Source organism: Crinia signifera, chromosome 5, assembly GCF_055691185.1.
Source record: "Crinia signifera chromosome 5, ASM5569118v1, whole genome shotgun sequence".
Taxonomy (NCBI): domain Eukaryota; kingdom Metazoa; phylum Chordata; class Amphibia; order Anura; family Myobatrachidae; genus Crinia; species Crinia signifera.
Genome location: NC_139221.1, coordinates 205,311,021 through 205,324,426, shown reverse-complemented (window position 1 = coordinate 205,324,426; position 13,406 = coordinate 205,311,021). Strand labels below are relative to the sequence as shown.

The window sequence follows — 13,406 nt, the reverse complement described above, 5'->3', positions numbered from 1 at the left end:
CAACGATTCTAGAAAAGTGGACATTTATTGCGATATTGTATTTGATTTATAAAGGGCATTTACCTAAACACATGTACACATACAAGTATGTGTGCAGATAGATAGATAGATATACAACCACCTTCTTGAACCCGGCACTCGGACCCCCCCCCCCCCCCCCCGTGGGGTATCTTGCTCAGTTGCCCCCTGTTCTGGCGGAAAGCCAGGAGTACAATGTGCTGGAGAACACAGCGGCACTCTAATAAATTCCACACGTTTTCACGCTATTGGAAGCCTGAGTCTATAGTTTCGGGGAATTCACCGCTTCATCAGGACAAAAAAACAGCGTAACAAGTGCAGAATAAATAGAAATGGACCTTGTATCCAATCCTGTATCCTGTATCTATTGCACATAGATTCGCAGGATTGGATACAAGGTCCATTTCTGGCTCTCCACAGAGTTGGTCGTTGGTTTTAATGATAATATACATATATTAGGATGCATTGGCTATGAATGGTATTATAAACAGTGCACGGAGATCACAGCAGGCACAATGTTACGCTGTTCACTCAATAGCAGCCATGTATATTTTAGACATGTTTTATTAGGTATACATTTATATGTAGCACAAATGTTTTCAATATTGGTTGTTGAATATAAGATTGTTAGGCAATTTTAATCTTGTTGCTATTGTTTGTTACACAGAGGCGTCCCGATCTCCATGACAACCACCCGGAGATCCAGAGCGGCTAATGCTGTAGCAGGGACAGGAGCTAGTGACGCAGAGTGGAAGCCGGCAATTGAGAGGGAGTGAGAGTCCTGCTGGTTGCCAGGACGGCTGCTCTGGTTACAGCAGGGTGCGCGATCACGGAAGGCGGAAGACGGGAGAGCCAGGGGAGTGAGAGTCCTCTGGTAACCCCAGCAACGGCCGACAGCTGATGCCGCACTTCCTCCCTGTTGCCTGCGTGTCAGAAAAACATCCAGAGATCCGGGGGAGGTGGCCTGGTTGGGAACGCCGGCAGGAGGGGGTAAGTTCAGAGGGGTATTTATTCTGCACTTGTTACACTGTTTTTTTGTCCTGATGAAGGGGTGAATTCCCTGAAACGGTAGACTAATAAATTCCACACGTTTTTCACGCTATTGGAAGACTCAGAGTGCCGCTGTGTTCTTCAGCACATTATATAGATAGATAGATAGATAGATAGATAGATAGATAGATAGATAGATAGATAGATAGATAGATAGATAGATAGATAGAATGCAAATTCACGCAATAGACACATATGATACAGGGACAGATATACAGAGATCTGAGAAAAAGGCAATATGAAATGTTAGTGTCATTGGGCCAGAGGTATCAGGCTTCAAAACGTGATAAAATAGAGAGAGTGATAAACAGCCAGCCAATCAGCTCCTACCTGTAATTTTTCAAACTCCGCCTGTAACATGACAAGTAAGGAGCGGATTGGCTGGCTGTTTATCACTCTCTTTTTTATCACTTTTTGAAGCTTGATACATCTGGCACTTAATGGATATTTGAATTCATATTTCCTACTGTCAATGTTTATTGTAGAAGCAAAACCAAATCTATTGAGAGCTTTATAAATATACAGTGGCATCTCACCTGGCACTGCAGAGTCATGCACGGTTGAGAAGCATCTTGCCATTTCATGGAACTGTTGTACAGATTGCCATGGAAGTTACAACCTGGTGCAAATAAATCAGAACAGTATTTATAATAACAAAGCCTTTCAGGTATTACACACTTCTTATCATTTACATATTTTGAAAAGGTATATAATTCTCATCATGCCATTAAACTGTACAACTCAAAATAATTTCTCATTTTGTTTATAAAGAGTAAAGTAAACATATTATGGGCTTTGTCTATAGTTATGAAAATACATACAACTTATGAATTTAAAGGGAACTAGTGATATCAGAAAGGCACTAAAGGGGTTAATGTATCAAGCAGTGAAAATAGTGCTTCTTCCTATTATTTTATAGACTGTAATTGACAAATGGCACCTTAAATCTGATTGGTTGATATGGGCAACGTCTCAACTGGTCCACTTCTCTACTCTTTTCACTGACTTCAAGGGGAAAATCCAATTAACCATCGGAAACAACTCAGAGTTTAATGCCCAGAGCTATACAAAAAAGCAACCTTTTCCCTGTGTAACACAGGGTGAATATGCACTAACCCATACACTTCATGTATAAAGTGGAGTTTATGGGTTCCCTGCTGTTTAAATCACAGAAGGTGCATTTTTTCGCAAACTTTTGTTCACAGTTTCTAAGGCTGCAAAAAAAGTTATCCCTTGCAGCTTAACCCTTAAGGTCCCCATACATTAGAACTAATTTTCACACCAGCTCTGACATGATTTGGCACTTGATGTGCCAAGTTTTGCATGTGATAAATCGCATGCGATTTATCACATGCAACTTCTGGGGTGGCGGACGTCGGAGGGGAGCCGGTCGGGGGAATTGGGTGCCATGCTCTCTGAGAACACCGACGTCCGGCTCCCCCTTGTCAATGTCCACTCAACGCTTCTGTGAGTACCCTGCCTGCCACTCTTCATCACCCATGTCAGCTCCCAGCGTCCCCTTGCCCGGCTCTGGGCTGCACATAAGATTTATCTTATGTGCAGCCCATCTGACCTCCCAACGCTGATCCGATGCACAAGCATTGGGTCAGAAAAGGATGTCAAAACATGAGATTTGGTCAGATTTATCAGTTCGATCCATCAGAATCGGGTCAAATCGAGCCAAATCTCACTAGTGAATGGGGTCCTCGTGCTAATCAAATCGTGCAGCATACAGTAATTAGCAACCTATGGGTACATTTACTAAAGTTAGTTTTTAGAAGTGAGAGAAGTTGCCCATAGCAACCAATCAGATTCTAGCTATTATTCTCTAGAAGGTGATAGATAAATGATAAGTAGCATTGGATTGGTTGTTCTTATTTCTAAAAACTCCCACTTTAGTGAATTTTGCCTTAGCGACTATTTTTACTACTCTGGGTATAATTATATTATAATTGCCTCCTCTCCCAGGACGTCCAGGAGACTCCTGAATTTTGGGAGGTCTTCCTGAACTCCAAGCAAAATAGGAAAGCTCTTTGATATTGCTTCTCTGTATTCTGAGGACTAACTCCAGAGGTAGGATATGCTAATGCTAACTGTCTGCTCTGACTGAATGTGACTGTGATCAGTGTCATCACACCATTTAGACATTACCATTGGACTTTTGCTCTGGGACCAACTGAAATTGAGGTCCCAAAAGTAAGTATGATTTAGATTCCTATTGTATCTTTCATCCAAATTCCCCCTTTATATTCTAGAATTTAAATTAGAAAAATCTATGTCTGGTAACATTATTTTTATATCCCTTCTAAGCAGTGAAGGACTTTCCAAAGCTTTGCTCTATAGTGTGCACGTGTCATCTTCCCGAATATCAAGTTGAATTATATTAATTATTTATTACATATTATTATGCTCCCTATAGTAACCAGGTTTGGCACTGCTATCTACAGCTATGAGGGAGGCAAGCAAACTGGTCCAACAAGCAGTGCCCTGTCTAATCTCTGTCCAAGTCCCCGAGCTTCAAAGCGTTATGCCTGGTACACACCAGGACGACTAGGGCCCGATCCCCTCAATCTAGATCCAATTCCGACCAATTGGATGTAGATTGTGTGGTGATTGGGCCCTTTTCTGTCCTGGTGTGGACCGATACCGATCCGATGCGCTGTCCCGCGGGTCGGTCGTTATTCAGATCCTACCTGCTGCAGGTAGGATCTGAATAACGACCATACTGCCGGTGTGGGTCGCCATTGGATCTGAAGAAACACTGACGACCCGCTCACAATGTGCATCGTGAGCGGGTCATCGTGGTTTGTACCCCACATTAGTCTCTGCACTACGTCTAGAACCCTGATGTTCTTTTTGCACATCCAAGTAAGACTCAGTAAGTAATCAATTAATTATATATTTAGGAAGTTGGCACATGAGTACTATAGAGAAAATTCCTTTGTTTCCATGGTGTGGTGATAATTGGATAGCCCATTTTTGCTGTGAGATAATTTAACCACCAGCAATAGGCAATAGAATATCCCCTTATGTGGTGAACTAAGCAACTGGCAAAGTTGCGGTTCCATTTTTCCTTCTACCATCTTTTCTTTAGTTATACGAATTTGTAATTAAAAAATATTTTTATAAACTGATTTAATATTGTGATCTAGACAAAATAAATAATTCTAGAGTGTATATATTTAATATTTTGGTAGAAGTCAGGAGTTTGCAAATGGCTTAATGGAAATGGAACCTCAGTTGAGGTTATTATTTGCTACCCAGTAAGGTCAGAGCACTACAGGAAACTAATGGAAAATATTATCCATTAAACCAGTACAATGTAAAACATCTGAGCCATAATGCTTATGTAGGAATCACTGCGTTTCATATTTCCTCCCCTCGTTTTACAAACCACAACCTATATATAGCACGGCGTACCACTGCCATTTTGTATTAAAATATGCTTTGAAATACAAAGTTTTAAAGAAATGTATTCCAAGTATGGAAATAAATACATTTAACATTCTTTTTTTTTTTTTTTAATGAATGAATTTTGAAGAAGCCACAAATGTTCAATCTTCAGAAATGTCTATTAGTGTTTACTTAGAAGAATATACAAACATGAGTACTGCACCAGAATAACAATATTTCTGTGTAGTTTCTTTATTTATTTTGTTTAACTACTTTTCCCCCATGGTATTATGTTTAACGGAAAAAAGCAGTACTTGTTAATTAGTATGGGGATTTTGGTATCTGTGACATCACAGTCAGCTGGATGGCAGCAAAGCAAAATAGTTTTTGCTCTTTTCTCTGGTGCTGTCTGTTGTCCATTATCAATTCTTCATTGCATCCAATGATCACTGCTGGCTCAATAAGAAACATCCCTGAAATGCATTTCAAATGTGTTTTTCTATTTTGTTCAAAAAACATAAAAAAATAAAATAATCTGCAATGAAATGTTAAGCCCAGTCTTTCAGTAAGGTATGAGGTATATGTCTAGGGTATGATGTATATGTCTAGGCTCCCTGATAGTGGTAAGAGTACTCTTGTCATTGTCATTCCCTAAGCTACTTTCCCAATATTTGTTATTAATTTGGCTCAAAAGACATATTAGAGCAGTGGTTCCCAAACTGTGTGCCGTGGCTCCCTGGGGTGCCTCAGGGCAATTGCAGGGGTGCCCTGGATTGGTGGTCCAGGACCAACTAAAATTATTAATGGTTAATTATTTATGAGAAAAACCAGTGCTGGTGGCTGCCAATCATAAAATATGTACAAACAGAAGCAAATCCTACCATTTACCACATAACTGACCCTAAGATTCGCATATAAACCCAATCTAATAATAATAAAAAAAAGAAATTGGCCTAGGGGTGCCGTGAACAAATTCTGATACTCTTGATTAAAAAAAGATTGGGAACCCCTGTATTAGAGGAAATTAATTAGATGCCATAAAATTTAATGTTTTCAAGTGTTAACTTAATAGACCTAATGCCTGATCACTTCACTTACTGGATTAAGTCCAATCCAATTTAAAATACGGGTGTTAGGTTTTTTCACCTGATAATTCTTGCTGTTTTTTCACATGTTAAGTATAGAGGAAAATGGAGAAATCTGTCTGTACCCCATAAAAATAAAAACTAAGATTGGATAACAGTATAAAGGTCAATTAGTAGCCATAATAAAAAGTATCTGGGGTATGCTCTCACTCTCCTGGCCCATGAGTGCATTCCCACAATCTCCTGGTGATATGGTCAGGACAAGGGAAGTATAGCCCAAAATCATTTTGCTAATAATGTCATTTGCTGTGCCACACCTACAAGCCAAACTCCTGGCTGTTATGGTTTCGGGTGTGACTCCTCAGCCGGGACTGCTGTTTAGGACAGCCATGGCAGGACCCTACACTAACTCTGTTGACACCCCAAGTTGGGTAACCGGTTCCTGCAGGTACTAGGCTTCGCCTGTAGCCACCACGTTTGAAAGAGCGAGTTAAGCCCACCCTAGCTCCGGTGCAGCCAGGAGTTATGAAAGGACAAGGAACCGGGGGGGACCCCCTCAGGGTACGGCCAAAAGGGTAAACTAACTATGGAGGCCTAATTGTAAATTAAAGGAAGAAGGCAACTTGCCGTATACTAACTACGCAACTAATTGCACCAGCGATCTAGTCGCCAACCACCAGCGACCGCGTCGCATACACAAGAATAAATTACACCACACCAAAAACCACACAACGAACAATAGACACGGAACACCGAACATAGAATAAGGTGCCGGAGGTGGCACACAAGCAAAAGGCAAACAAGGACTCAGCGTACTGCTGAAAGGACTCCCTTGTACACCTGGCAGAGAGTGCGAAAATAAAGATGTGCTCAGGAGAGCCACAAGTAATTAACCAAGCCCCTAGCAGGGGTACTCACGAGACTGGGAACAGCTAGCGAGGCAGGGAACACCACAGGGAAGCACCTCCCTGGAATGGACAGGCACTGGAGAAAAGATGGGATGAGGCAGGTGGATAGCACAGAGACTGAAGCTGGACAAAGACTGTACCAAGACTGCAGCAGGACAGGACTTCCACAGGACCAGGACACTGCAGGACCAGAACAGCTGAGTGCAGCTGACACTTTGTTTGGAACAATGACCTGACAGGTGACCAACAGGAAGCCCAAAGACTGCAGCTCTCTGCAACAGGAACAGGAAACTGCAAACAGGAAACTAGAAGCTATCACTGGCAGGGCAGAGCTACAGAAAATCCCCTTTGAAGGGCTCAAGTCATTAAGCAGCTGAGAGAGATCCAGAAAGTTCCCAAACTGTAATAACAAGCTCATTACCTCGCAGACTTGTGAATAAATTAAGCTCACAGAATATAGAGCTGTAATGGCACAGACCTACCACTGGAGGCCACCAGAGAGTCAAATGCCAAACACAAACTGAACAGAACCCAAAATAGAACTTAACCATTAATCATGGTTCCTAACACTGGCAATTGGTTTTATAAATAATACTATAAGTCCTACGTAGGAAGAAAGAGAGGATTGTGTTTTGTGTTTTTTTTTCTATGATGACTGTACATCATATGGACCAAATATTTAAATGGCATATTTTTCTTATTTTTAACTCTTTTATTGCCAGCATCTGTGTGAGAGATATGCAAAATATCCACTAAAAATGCCAGCCTCGCTCACATTTGTTATATAAATTCAAATAATGAATGTTGTGTAAAAAAAGATATTTCCTATATAAGGTAAACATTACAGGTCATTATGATAAATAAAAATGTTTGCTTGCCAATTTTGACACTCCAGTAAGTATACCAAGACTATTAGCATATTAAGTTAAATAAATGACAATGCTTTAAAGGGGGGAATAATAATAGCTTTAGACTTACAACTAAGCTTACATATTCCATCTAAAGATTCAGTAAGTAGTAAACCCCATTTATCTCGCTCATGTAGGCCTGTGTGGCCATTGAAGGGCGACTATTAAATTTGAGGGGCTCATCTACTTTACAATGTTTCTGAACAGAGGTAAAATCCTTACTGGTAATTTTATCAATGATTCAAATGCTAATTATAGACATGGCCAAATCAGTGATCTATGCCTCCTTGTAACAGGCCCCGTTCTGCTCCTGAACTCATGATGTCATGCCTAGTCGGACTGCTGGCATGACACAGACTGCATGGTGTGTGCCAAGAGCATCTCTTAGACATTCCTGGCAGCTCTACAAATGGCTGCAAAGAGCTGGTCCAGGTAACCAGCAAGAAACATGCAGGTGCCATAGGCCAACAAAGTTGCCGCCCCTACAGCACTCTGCATTCCCCTAGTTTCAGCCCTGACTATGAATATATTCACACAATAGGGAAGTAAACAGCAATGCAAGATACATCTGTTGTTCAAGCAATCACTGAATATCTGGTTCTGTGGATGATTGACCATACTCATGGTTAGCCAAGATGTTAGGTCATTTGGTCATGTCTCCCAAATGACTGGAAAGTAAGAAGAGCCCACACACAGCCTAGTCTGCAGATGGCTGTGCATAATTATCAATAGCGTGACTGGCCAAACAGATATTTATATTCTAATCATATTTGGTAATGTAAATATGATTTTAAGTTCCCATGTACAAGTCTGTGAGGTCAATTTGGTCCAAAACTGGCTGATGACATATCCTAAACATGGCCAATATTACATAATCCAAATTAGTTATTCAATCTATATCTAATTCTGTGCACAAATGCAATAACTGCTAAAAAATACAACATCAGTATTATAACAGTAATGGTTTATTGTTTTTGCAGTTATTTTATTACTGCCATTCTCGTTCTAATGTCACTTACCTACTGATGTTATGGCACTAAGCAGATAAAGGGCCAGATGTATCAAGCTTCAAAAAGTGATAAAATGGAGAGTGATAAACAAGCAGCCAATCAGCTCCTACCTGCCATGTTACAGGCTGGGTTTGAAAAATGACAGGTAGGAGCTGATTGGCTGTTTGTTTATCACTCTTGAAGCTTGATACATGTGGCCCAAAAGGTTCATATAGAATTCAAAGCAGATTAGATAAACTCAGAGGAATCAGCCTTAAGCTGGATGTGCATTATTCTATGGATGAGTCATGTAATAAACACAAAGCAGACTGAGCCACAGAAAAAAATGTATACTGCAGCCTAGTCCTCATCCATGGATATTTGCTACTACGATACCCTTCCCTTCCTTTTTTTCATAAAACAATTACAGTTGACATGAGAAATAAACTGAGAAAAAACATCTGCCACAAACGGTTTATATAACATTTGATAAATTCATCCTTAGAGACAGATTTGGATGGGCCAACACAAAAACACAAGATGATGCCAAAGGGCCTTGCATTTATTTTTCAACTCAATTAAATGTGTCTGTTGGGTTCTGAAAGCTGCTGATATCAGGTAGTGATGTAGAATTCTAATATGCAATCCTATTAGCACCCTTACTTCCTTCACAAGCCATTGAGACACTACAGTCTTAAGCCAAGAATGCTGTATCCTACTATGTGCCTTGAAAAATAATCAAAATGATTTAATCATAATGATTCAATACAGTGCATTGTAATGTTCCTATGTTATTAAATGAGTGTTATTTGTAATGTTAAAACATATAACATAACATAAATGTGCAATCCAGTAAGATATACATGACCTCCTAAGATATCCATTTCCTATATAATATCACCGACCTGTGGCTTCTTGGTTATATTGTGTCATTGACCTTACAAGTGATTTCTAATATCCATACAACAGATTTTACAAGTATACTGATTCAGAGATCTTTGGACACAGCGGGGGGGGGGGGGGGGGGGGGGATTTACTAAGATGTGTATTCTACTTCACATGTGATGCTGCTATGGGCAACCCATCAGATCCTGTCTACTATCTTCTAGAGGGTGCTAAATAAATAAGAAGTAGATTCTAATTGGTTGCCCATAGCAACATCACATGTGAAGTAGAATACACATCTTAGTAAATTTCCCTCCATGTCTCCTGACAGCTTCTCTAATCTGCTTCTGTTTCTAAAGATGCACCATCAGTCATCTGTGTGAACGATGGCCTTGGGTTACTCAGGATGGGCTGTGTTTTCACACAAGAAGCAGATCTGAGACGCCAACAAGGGGCATCTCTTTACTAAAGACCTACAGGTTATGAACACGCAACAGAGACACAATTAGTGGCCACCTCTGAATCAGGCCCAACATAACAACTATTTCACTCTGAAAAAGGGAGAAAACAATACCACGGGAAGTAACGTTACCTTTACAGCGTTCACAGCAAGCACCCCTCTGCTTAATAACCAGTGCACAGTCCTTGGATACCACTGGACACTTCTCTCTCTTGCAGGTTACTTCTTTGTTCTACAATGATATGAAAAAAGAAAAACATTTACATTTTCTAAATAAATAAGAATGCATAAATTATTGATTTTACGCATTTTATATTTATAAAACGCCCTATATAATTTTTTAAAAATGGAGACATACTATAAAAAACTTCATGGCAACCTATTACAGTAATAGAGCACATCTACAATACAACTGAATGTGTTCTTAAGTGGTGGGTTGGAAACCAAATAATGGATTCACTATAGGATCCATTGGTACCTTTAACTTTAGTCGATTCACTTGTGTAACAAGTTCATTCAAATGTGGTTATTACTGATCTCACTTTAGGTGATCTTTCAAGGTGGACAATCTGCTTTATGGAGGTGACTCAGGTGCAGCTGGTGTTGCTGTCACTGGTACTTCATTGAAAGCAGTAGTGATAGTGCTGTATGGTAATGCAGCAGGAGGCTTCTATTACAATCTTCCTAGGACTCAGCATCAGATCACTGATATTATTATAACCAGTTCTGCATGATGTCCTATGTGCACAAATGCAACCACAGTACAGGCTTGCCTACCCTCTCCAAATGGCCGGGAGCCTCCCGGAAATTGGGTCCTTCTCCCGGCCCCCCGGGAAGGTGGGCAAGTCTCCCGCTTTCTGGAGATAGCTCCCGTATCCCCCTTGCCCGCTGGTGTAATTACCTGAAATCGCGGGTCCGTGGAGAGGGGGCGGGGCTAAAATGACGTGATTGCGGCATTTCGCGTCAATTTAACCCCCTCTCCGCGGCCCGCGAGTCATGGGGTTTTCTGGCATGGGAGCGGGGCCAAGTGATGTCAGACTTGCTCCCGCCCCCCTGACATGTTGCCTCTCCGGGCTTATCCCGGAGAGGTGAAATTAAAAGTAGGCAAGTAATGCCACAGTACATGCCCACATAGCCTATTTCAAGCGGCATACTCATTCATTGTAATTGAAACTGCCCACTGCCAATTGATCTGTATCTAGTTGTACCGGTTAGAGCAGTGGTTCTTAAACTCGGTCTTCAGGACCCCACACAGTTCATGTTTTCCAGGTGCATTCATTGCTCACTGACACATTTTTAAATATCCACAGGTGGAACTAATTATTTTACTTGATTCTGTGAGGAGACCTGGAAAACATGCACTGGGTAGGATCCTGAGGACCGAGGGGTTATTCTGGTTCACTCCTTCTGGCAAATTCCATCTCAAATGGACAAAACCATGTGCACTGCAGGTGGGTAAGATCTTACTTGTGCAGAGAGAGTTAGATTTGGGAGGGGTTTTACTTCAAAGTGAGATCTATATTGCAGTGTAAAAATAAAGCACCCAGTATTTTCCCTGCACAGAAACAAAATAACTCACCCAAATCTAACTCTCTCTGCACATGTTACATCTGCCCATGGTTTTGTCCATCTAAGAAGGAATTAGCAAGAAGGAGTGAACCAGAATAATCCCAAACAGTTTGAGAACCTGTGGGTTAGAAAATAACACCTAAAAAAGAAGAAAAGGGCTTTGCAGCTGCCTACAAAGCAAAGAATAAGGATGCGCAGGAGCCCTCTCCACTAATTTATCTCACAATTCCCAGTAAGGTGAAACCATATCCCAAGATAGTACAGCCACGTCCCTTCCGTGTGTCACTAATACAAATATCACCATGCTATGTAACCATGCAACCCCCCTCCCCCACTAGCACTCAAGCCTAATCAATTTCTCAAAAGCTCCGTACAAATGTAGGTATGATATACGTTCTCACTCTCCTGACCCATGAGTGCATTCCCACAATCTCCTGCTGATATGGTCAGGACAAGGGAAGTATGGCCCCAAATCATATTGCTAATGATGTCATTTTCTGTGCCACACCAACAAGCCAAACTCCTGGCAAATGGTTTTACAAATAATACTTTAAGTCATACATAGGAAGAAAGAGAGAATTGTGTTTTCTGAGTTATTTCTGTAATGACTGCACATCATATCGATCACATGATTAACTGGCATAGTTTTCTTATTTTTAACCCTTTGATTGTCAGCATCTCTGTGAGAGATGTGCAAAATATCCGATAAAAATGCCAACGCTGCTCACATTTGTTATATAAATGTAAATAAAGTGTCAATGCGGGGTGAGCTGGTTCTGAAGGAGGGATGCCAGCACAGGACCCTGGGTTGGTAAGTATATTGGTGTAAAAGTGAGGTGTTTGTATGTGTGTGAAATAAAGTTATACTGTACTTTTATGTGTGTGTTTTTTATTTTAACGTTCTTTTTACAGGTGGACTACAAGTCTCAGCGGGTCCATTAATGCCCCGCATGCTGAGACTTGTGGTTCTTCAAGTCCCAGCATGCGGGGGAGGGTTGCTGGCACTTGTAGTTCACCTGTATAAAGCAATGTTACGAATGACTGTTTTAACCCTATCAGGCCGGCGTCCAAAGCCCTGGGATGCCGGTGATAGCCCCGGGCTTCAGCCCTGGATGGGTGAAGCCTGGGGGGGGACCCTTTATTGGGGGGGGGTCCCCACTACTCCAGGTACCCCGTCCAAGGCTGACCAGCCACGGTGCTCATGGTACGGCCGGGGGACCTTATGTAAAAAGTGTCCCCTGGCTGTGGCATGACACCGCGGGCTGTTGGAGCCCGGCAGGGCCGGTGCAAGCCTCCCCCGCCCCAGGCAAATCCTCTGGCTGCCGCACGCCGCCCGATGGGGGGGGGCATACTGCGGCGGGCACCCACGCTCCGGGGGGGGATTTGCGGGTGGGGGGGGGGGGGTTGTGATGCGGGCAATACTGCTGCCGCAGCAGCCCCCACGTCCTTGGGGGGGGCAGCGTTGATTCAGAGGCGGGATGGGGGGTGGGGGAAGAGGGAAGCCCTCTGTCTTACCTGCTCCCCGCTCCCAGCTTTCTATGGTACCTCTATGGTACCTCTCCTCGGCAGCTCATTACCGCCCTCCAGTGGCCGGCGCCCTAGGCAAATGCCTAGTCCTGCCTAGTGGTGGCGCCGGCCCTGGAGCCCGGTGCTGGTTTCAAAATGCGGGGGACCTCTACATTTGTTTGTCACCCGTATTTTGGAACCAGGACTGGTCCAAGAGTCCGGGGCTGGTTTCAGAAATACAGGGGACCCCTATGCTTTTTGTCTCCCGTATTTTTGGAACCTGGTTATGCTCAAGAGGGGGACCTCACCCATTTTTTTTTAAACAGAAATTCGCACATTTCCTCAATTTCGCACATTTCATGTCTAAAAAATCGCACATAACTAAGAATCGCCCATTATCGCACCATTACGCACTTTTTTGCCCTGAATACGCAGCTCAATAAATATGCAAATTGGCTGCAAAAAATTTGATTTTAAAAAGTGCGGTAATGGACGATTTTTAAAAGTTACTAAAACTCTCATTCTATTAAATGTCACCCAAAATATCTAACCTGTCACTTACGAATGCACCAATATGAATTTACAGTGTACCTACTCTTCTCTCTTCTGTTATCACAGCAATGTAATTCATTTTT

General features: G+C 42.1%; 1 protein-coding gene across 2 annotated transcripts in view; it reads right to left on the bottom strand.

Moving 5' to 3' along the window:
* BMPER (BMP binding endothelial regulator) overlaps positions 1-13,406 on the bottom strand; it is a 207,164-nt gene that overhangs the window by 136,020 nt on the left and 57,738 nt on the right. For both annotated transcript variants that reach the window (XR_014474987.1, XM_083188458.1), the window contains exons 3-4: positions 9,829-9,928; positions 1,605-1,687 (exon numbers count right to left, since the gene is read on the bottom strand). Coding sequence is in view for 1 of the 2 variants with exons in the window: in XM_083188458.1 (XP_083044584.1) it covers positions 1,605-1,687; positions 9,829-9,928 (183 nt within the window). In the remaining variant the exon portion in view is untranslated. The remainder of the gene's footprint in view (positions 1-1,604; positions 1,688-9,828; positions 9,929-13,406) is intronic.